General features: G+C 42.0%; 1 protein-coding gene across 2 annotated transcripts; it reads left to right on the top strand.

The window, feature by feature from the left end:
- Positions 1-2,262: 2,262 nt before the first annotated feature.
- LOC119327601 lies at positions 2,263-6,153 on the top strand. Of its 2 annotated transcripts, XR_005158588.1 has the most exons (4): positions 2,263-2,498; positions 3,050-3,324; positions 4,757-5,830; positions 5,989-6,153. XR_005158588.1 is itself a non-coding variant. In XM_037600695.1 (3 exons), the coding sequence occupies exons 2-3, from the start codon at positions 3,062-3,064 to the stop codon at positions 5,592-5,594; spliced, it is 1,101 nt and encodes a 366-aa protein (XP_037456592.1). In that variant the 5' UTR covers positions 2,263-2,498; positions 3,050-3,061; the 3' UTR covers positions 5,595-6,153. The 2 variants fall into 2 exon arrangements, 1 of the variants encoding a protein (XP_037456592.1); XM_037600695.1 differs by having other exon boundaries at positions 4,757-6,153.
- Positions 6,154-7,863: the final 1,710 nt, after the last annotated feature.

Below are 7,863 nucleotides of genomic sequence, written 5' to 3'. Positions count from 1 at the left end.
ATCCCTGCCAGGATCCATATTTTTCTTGGTGATTAACAACAAGATTTTAACTAGGGACAACTTGGGCAAAAGGCAAAATGTCCCTGACATTTCTTGCCCCTTTTGTTCGTGTAGTGAATCTTGTCACCATCTATTTTTTGGTTGCGAAGTTGCGACTGAATTCTGGAGAAACATTTCTAAAATTACTAGATATAGAGGTACATCCAACATGATTTCCTTTGCGGACTGCTGGTTTAGAGGGACCAAAATGAGTGCTACTAATATTGTGCATGCAGCCGGTCTCTGGGCCATCTGGAATACCAGAAATGATTTGATTTTTAACCATGCCAAATAGATCAATATACAGGGGCTGTGGCACAAGACTGCCTCGTACGCTGCACGATGGGAACCGTTGTCTGCAGACCCTGTTAAAAAGCAAATCCAGGACATGGCGCGGGAGCTGGAGATCCTGATCAAAGCGCCGTTACCGCTAATGTGTCTGGATCCAGGCTGAGGAGTTTTGAGTTTTAGTTGAGCATGTGGCTCTGATGTTGGTAGCTAGACAGGGGATGTGGCTGGTTTAATTCCTAGTCTGTTTGTGCCTGTCTTCCTTATAATAGCTGACAACTAGTCGCTCGATTTCTCCTGCTGTTGTTATTTTGCTGTAGTCTGTAGGTGTTGTAACTCTTCGGAATTGTACTGGTTTGATTTCTTTGCTTTGCAATGGAATCGGGGCTGGGCCCTTTTCTTCAAAAAAAAAAAGGATTGTAAGTAGTCTCTGACCGTGCCATACGTTTAGGGTCGCCGATTGGCTGAGAACTTGATCATCACGAAGATAAAAATTGGAAACAGAGGGAGAGGGGAATGAAGGAAGCAAAGGATACACCCTCATGAACTTCTGGTTTGGCATACACACAATTCATAGAAAGTGATAATACATTCTTTTTCATGGGAACTTTTCTTTTTCACAAAAGAGATGTTATAATCACTTGCCATAACACATGGGCATCTTCTACGGATTTATTTTTCTATAGAACATTTATTTTACAGATGACCCGAGCTATTTTTTTTACACTTTTTTAAAACCTGTTTATCTAACTTTTGAACTATTTACTCAGTATAAGATTTCCCTATATTTGTTTTTAAAGCAATTTAAAAACAATATAAAATACGTTGGCCACAATTTTTTTTGGGTCGCGCTAACTGCCACATGTGTGGCAGGAAGGGAGACGCACCACACGTCTCTAATGTAAACAGATTGTCACGTCATTGCATGCATGCATGTAGGAATTTTTTTGGATTTTCAGTTTTTAAATTTTTTTATCTCTTAAACGAAAAATCCGATTGAAAATCCGTTTTCACCATTAAATCCCTCGCGATGAGATCTTCGAAACTAGATCCCATGTTGATATGTTTTGATGAAAAAAAAAATTGGAGTAAAAGTTGCCATGTCTATTGCATATGAATTGCCATGATGTTTACACTGAAGTTGCCATGATATGTTTCAGCTATTTTCTTCTACATTTAAAAGTAAATTTTGACATTTATAAAACGGGGAACTAAGAAACTAGACTTGCCATGAACCATAAACTAAAATTGCCATGATACATGCACGTAAAATTGCCATGGTTCATAAAATAATAATTTTCATGGTCAAAGTACTGGAGTTGCCATCATCAAAATACTAAAATTGCCATGATCTACAAACTAAAATTGCCACATGGTAACTTTAGTTTAAGCCCTATGGTAACTGCAGTGTAAACATCGTGGCAACTTCTGGCAAAAAAAATTCGTCGAAACATATCAACATGGGCTCTAGTTTTGAAGATCTTGTCAAGACGGATTTAATGATGAAAACGGATTTTTAGTTTGCTTTTTTATTTAGGAGATACAACATTTTTAAGCCGAAAACCAAAAAAAAATTCTGCTGATGTCATCTATTAATACGTGGCAAAATGAGTGGTGATGAAGACGTGTGGGCGATGTGCAAACGCCCACACGTGCGGGCGTTAACATTTCCGTTTTTTTTGCCTGACTCGGATTGGTCGAGTGTGGCGTTTGTATGCTCGATTTCCAGGGCCAGGAGCACCTATTTTTAGTGTGGCGTTTGATTGTTAAAGCAATTTAAAATCAATATAAAATACATCATTGGCCACAATGTAAAAAAAGTCCTGGTTTTGGCGGAGGAGTGCCTTCTTTTTAGTGTTGGAGGCCCAGGCCCAGGCCCAAAGGCCCAAAGGCCCAATCAGCGTCTCCACCTAGCAGCCACGGCCAACGCACTGCTCAGAAGCACGCCGCGCCGCCCCCTGCCTGGCGCCGGCCCTGCTCCGGCCTATCCCCCGCCCCCGCCTCTGCCCATCTCCGATCTTTCTCCTGGACGCACGGGCCGCCTCGGCTCTCCACGCGCGCAGTGGGCCGCCTCGATCCTGCCCCGGACGCGTAGGCGTACGCCGCCCATTCTCGACCTCTGTTCCTCGCCGACCGACAACTTCCTCTCCCCGTGAGCTGCACCTGTATCTGTATGTAATCTCTGCCTTTCACCCTTGCTGCCTTTTTCTTATGTGTCACTCTGTTATGTGCATGTCAGGTGTTCGGCAGAATGCCTATGAGCAATGCCGTTGCGGCATATCTGTTGATTGTCAGCACTAGACGACTACCTGTTGTGTTGCACGCATGAAAGGACGATGCACTGCCTTAGTTCTGAAATTGCTTGATTACATCTTCGATTTATTACAGACCACCACATACTATGTGATTATTAGAGTATCTTGCGAAAAATAAATGGTAGACACATGTGCCTAGTATGGCATTGCTGTGCCACTGATATTATTATATACTCCCTCCGTCTCATAATATAAGATAGTGTCGAAAACGCTCTTATATTATGGGACGGAGGGAGTACTCTACTTATTGTTTTTCATCTTATTTGCATCTTCTGCGTGGATTTGTTATATTAGGCCGTTTAGGGCTTCTTAGATTAGACGTGGGGACATGTTAGTGCAATATGCGATGTCTCGTGCTGAAATAGATGCCCATATTTGTGTACCTAATCGACCCTCTGCGTTACCAGAAAAAATTCTACATGGGGAAGAAGCCGGGCAACGCTGGCCCTTCCTCGGCATCCAGGCCCATGAACCAGGCCGTGTCGCTCCGGGAGGAGACCTCTGGGAAGACGCAGGCCGACCCGCCCTCCCTGCTGAGGGTCCAGCACCTGCAGCGGTTGGGGGCGTGGGCGAGCGGGGAGGTGGGAGTTGGCTCGATCGGGGCCCTGCTAGGCCACCGCCTCGCCACGAATGCCGAGACGGCCGGGATCCCTATAGGCGCCTCCACCTTTCTTTGCCAGAGGTGAGAATTACAACTTACTGTCTAGTCTTAAAATGCTCCATTCATGTGTTTAATTGTTTGACTGTATCAATCTGACTATTATCTTCGCATTTTAACTTCTGTTATAATTTATTTGTGTTCAACTTTGTGCCATTACATTGTTTTTGGATGAATGCTTTTTCTAGCAAAGTAGCATGTCTGCATATTGTAATGTGGCAAGCTGAGACTTGAAGAAATAAGCACATTATAAGTATGTTCCCTCCAGCCTGAGATCCTAAGAAGAAGCCATCTAAGTCCAAGGACCCTAGGTATCAGTATATACACATACAGTTGACATGTTCGGTTTACCCGCGAAGTATTGTGTTAACTATGCTGTACAATTAGCTTGCTGGATCCATGTTTGCTTGGACTTGCAATTACCTTTCTCAAAGTTTCTCAATGTAATATATTAGTTCAAGCACTTGTTGGATTTCTGCTAAACTCCTGATACTCACAAAACTCCGCCTATGTTGTCTCAACATAGCTGGTCCCAAGCCCGGTAAAGGAGGAGAGTTGTGATAGGCTTGGCGAGCCAACATCAAAACTGAGCCACTCTTATGGAGATGAAACCCAAAATCTTATGGGTTTCACCTCTAGCCTACCCAACTTGTTTGGGACTAAAGGCTTTGTTGTTGTCCTGATACTCACAAAACAACAATTTTTGTCTACTTACGTTGATTAAGGGGTACCACTTTATTCCAGTGATTTCTGTCTTGTTTTCAGTACCCACTGTTGCTGAGATACTGTCTCCTATAGCTTTGAAGAAGATGTTTTATTCATTGAGAGCAATCTTTGACATACAGATAATCTTTAGATGAGTGGTCGTAGGGCCAAAAAAATATATGATTGAACATACAAATTTGAGTGAAGCATCTTGTGTTCAAAACAGTGAACTACATAAAAACGAGAGAAAGGATGGGAAGGTTATTGGTCGTCCATTTTCACAGGACCAGCATTTTGCATGTTACATTGGTTTTTTTACCGGAATGCACCATAGCTGATTGTGAATGTGAGCTTACTAACATAGAAGAACTGGAAATAAAAAAAAACTGCACTGATAATGTTGTATGAGTATTCCGGCTTAGTGAAAATTAGCACGAAGTTTGTCTTGCTTAACTTTTGATCTGAGATCTGGCACATTGCTATGTTTGTATGTATGTATATATCAATTTATTTTTCATACGCCTTAGTCTTTAGTAATACTGCTAAAAACTTTCTTTTGTGTCTGAGGAATATTTGGAATTATGTGTTTAGCTCATAGCAGCACATTCACAGTCCTTTCATTTAGCAAGTTTGCAAAAAAGGTCCTTCAGAATATATCAATTCACAACACTAGCACCAACTTTGTAAGAAACATCTCCAATCTGCAGTATGTTTATCAGACCTCTGAAGAAAGACTATTTAAATATTGCAGGTGTGAATCAATCTTGCAGCCAGGCTTCAACTGCACAATCCGCATAAAGAACAACAAAAAGAATGGAAAGCGGCGCAAGAAGTCAAATCCTGGCCAAAACAGTGTTGTCTATGCATGCCATTTCTGTGGAGACAAAAACCTGATACGGGGTAGTGGAAAGGGTATCGTGAAGGGCCTGTTGTCATCAAGAAAACCCGTTAGCACCAGCATAATGTTGAAAGGAGTCAATATGCCAACAGTAATAACTACTAAAAAGGGGATTGAGCATTCTGTAACAGCAGCCTCGCAACTGGAATCATCCAGGTTGAAAACATCCACTATTGAAAAGGATAAACAAGGTAATGTGCCAAAATCTAATCTTCCTGGAGAATCTAAAATGGAGAAGAAAGGGGGAGTTTCCTCAATGGTGGATTGTGGTCTGTTAGGAGATAAATGTATGAATGGAATTGAGCCCGCGGCTTTAAAAAATACTACAACATGTGAACCCGATGTCACTTCCCAAGCAGAATTTCTAGTTGGGTCAAACTTTGTTACTCCTCGGAAGAGCAAACTGGTGGACGTGACTGTGCCTATAGCTTCAGAAGAACCATTGAAGACTAAAAGTACACTGAACAGCAAAGGACAGAATTGTGGTTCCGTTGCTGGGAAGACCCCTGGAAGTTATAGCAAGTCAGCTTCGAATACCAAATCTGCACCAGGTGATTCTAGTCAGCCAGCTGGTAGTTCAAGGAAGCGGAAAAGAAAAGGGTGGACTACACTGAAGCAGATCGCTGAGAAGGAAGAGCTTGAGAGAAAACAGAAGATGGATAACTTTGTAATCCCGTTCTTCATGCAGTAGAATATCTTTTACTGTCAGCACCTGTTGTAAACGTTGGGCTGGAAGAACGGTTACAGTATTTAGTGATACTCTTTAGTTATGTACTTTTGCACCAATCATGTTGTAGAAATATAAAGTTACGAAGGAGTTCAAAATTAAACCCAAGGCAGATACGCTATCAGTCAAGGGAATGAAAGTTACGGCTTGAATATTCGCCAATGCGGGTGCGCTTGGCTCGACCTGCCAAGTTGTCAAAGGTAAAGTCAAATACTCTGTTCGGGTCTTGGCTGAAGGGTTAACAATCCAGAGTTTGTTCTCTGTATACTGTTTTTGGGCCACAGCTGCACAATTTCTCCAGAGTTTGTTCTCTGTGCGCATTTCCGTTGCTAATTGAGTATTCCATTATTTGTGTCAGATACCATCACAGGGACCATGCTATGGAGTAGAGTCCACCACTCTCTGTTAGTATCTGGTAGCATCTTCATACTCATATTTTTGGTACTTGTGTAGCTGCTCTGGTAGTAACCTATGTAGCATCCATCTTCAGTTCTTGGAGCATCTCCTGCTTGAATCCTGTAAACTCGGCACCAACCCAATGCTATAAACGTACTTGTAAAAAGGTGCTACACTGATGATTCACAGTTGCAAACTGTTTCCTTATGCCGAGAGTTTTTTTTACGCGTACTCGGCGCGCGTACAGGTGTCTAAGCCGAGGGCGCCATGTGGAGCCTGCCACCATGGGCTGTGCTGTCGCTATGCCCATTAATTCACAGAGGCAAAGATACAACTTTTGTTGATCCATGATATTGTCGCTATGCCTTGATTTGATGAGGATTCTTATTCTTTGATGTTGGAACTGCCACTTCTGTTGGCTTGATCTAGCATTGAGGTGCCGACTGCTGTTGTGTGTTGGCTTGATCTAGCTTCTACCAGATAAAAAGATAACCACATAATTTTGATCCAAATCTCGAAGTCACAGGACATTTACACCGGCAGTGTGCTGCATTTGGTCGTGCATGTATGGTGCAAAACTCTAGGTTTAGAAAATCGGTCCTGTATTGGACACGCCTCAGCCGACCATTAGGGCATCTCTAATGGTTGTAAGATAGTTGTTGGTAGACTTTGCCACATAGAATTTTTGATGATTTCACATACAATAAATAAGGAAAGAGAGGAAGATCGTATGTACATGAACCAACACCTCTTGCATAAGCTTTAATGTGGAATGAGAGAGCACCTTATTTATTATCTTACATCCTATTGGGCAAACTCAATACAACCCATTGGAGTTGTTGTATGTTAAGGTGTTGGTTGATGACATGGCATATTTTACCAACAAGCTAACATATAAACTATTGGAGATGCCCTTAGAGCAAGTATAATAAGCTTACGTAAGCATGCTGTAAGGATTAAAATATTATTTTTCTTCTGACATGGAGGGAAGAGAAGAGGAGAGAGAAGAAGAGCCGACTATAGAATAAGAGCCAGTTGCAGCACGTGCTCCTAGGCACTATGTAAAAGTGGGAAGTGAGCCATGTATTAATGAAGTAGCACATCTTCGTATCTTACTATTATACTTGAAGGCTATAAAGTTGGCTATAGATGACATGGCAATGTCATATAGCCATCAGCTGATTATACTATTAGCCATGCTCTTAAGAAAAGCAGGCTTTTACGAGTGCAACCTATTAAGTAAAGGCAGGATCTTTTTTTTTCGGGAAGTGCATCCTTTAGGTCAGAAGGAATGTCAGCAGTGCCCACTGTGTTACGAGTGTCCATGCTTTGATCAGGATAACTTTTTTTGAACACAATACAAACGCAAGCATTTATATACATACGCATACACTCACTCCTATGAACGTACACATGCACACCTTACCCTTATGAGCACCTCAGAATGACTGAGCCGGCATATCTTCTTGAAATTTACGAAGTCACTGTAGGCACCTCGTCAGCGATGGGAACGTCTCGTCACATTGAATGCGCATCGTCGAAAATCCTGAAATAAATCCAAAAATAAATACGAACACCAGGACTAAAACCCTGATGGATTGGGAATATCACAGTCCCTGTAACCATCTAACCATAAATTAGTTCATATTTGATCAAGATAACTACCAGTACATCTTGGCGGTGCATGCCCAAATGTTCTCAGATCAAGATGTTCTCAAACCGGGAGGGCTGGTGGTAGCAGGATCCGGAGAACAGAAAGCAACGTGGAATTTCCAAACAACACTTACCACTATATTTATATTTTGTTATCAACTACCTGTGTGAGTGTAATACCAGA

The sequence above is a fragment of the Triticum dicoccoides genome, chromosome 7A (assembly GCF_002162155.2).
Source record: "Triticum dicoccoides isolate Atlit2015 ecotype Zavitan chromosome 7A, WEW_v2.0, whole genome shotgun sequence".
In the NCBI taxonomy this organism is placed as follows: Eukaryota; Viridiplantae; Streptophyta; class Magnoliopsida; order Poales; family Poaceae; genus Triticum; species Triticum dicoccoides.
Note: the sequence above shows the minus strand (reverse complement) of the source record. Positions and strands in the feature narration are given on the sequence as shown.

Excerpts from the sequence above, each read along its gene's own strand:
- LOC119327601 (XM_037600695.1), top strand. The coding sequence starts at position 3,062 with ATGGGGAAGAAGCCGGGCAACGCTGGCCCTTCCTCGGCATCCAGGCCC. Across the intron at positions 3,325-4,756 it reads TCCACCTTTCTTTGCCAGAG|GTGTGAATCAATCTTGCAGC; the intron begins GTGAGAATTACA and ends TAAATATTGCAG.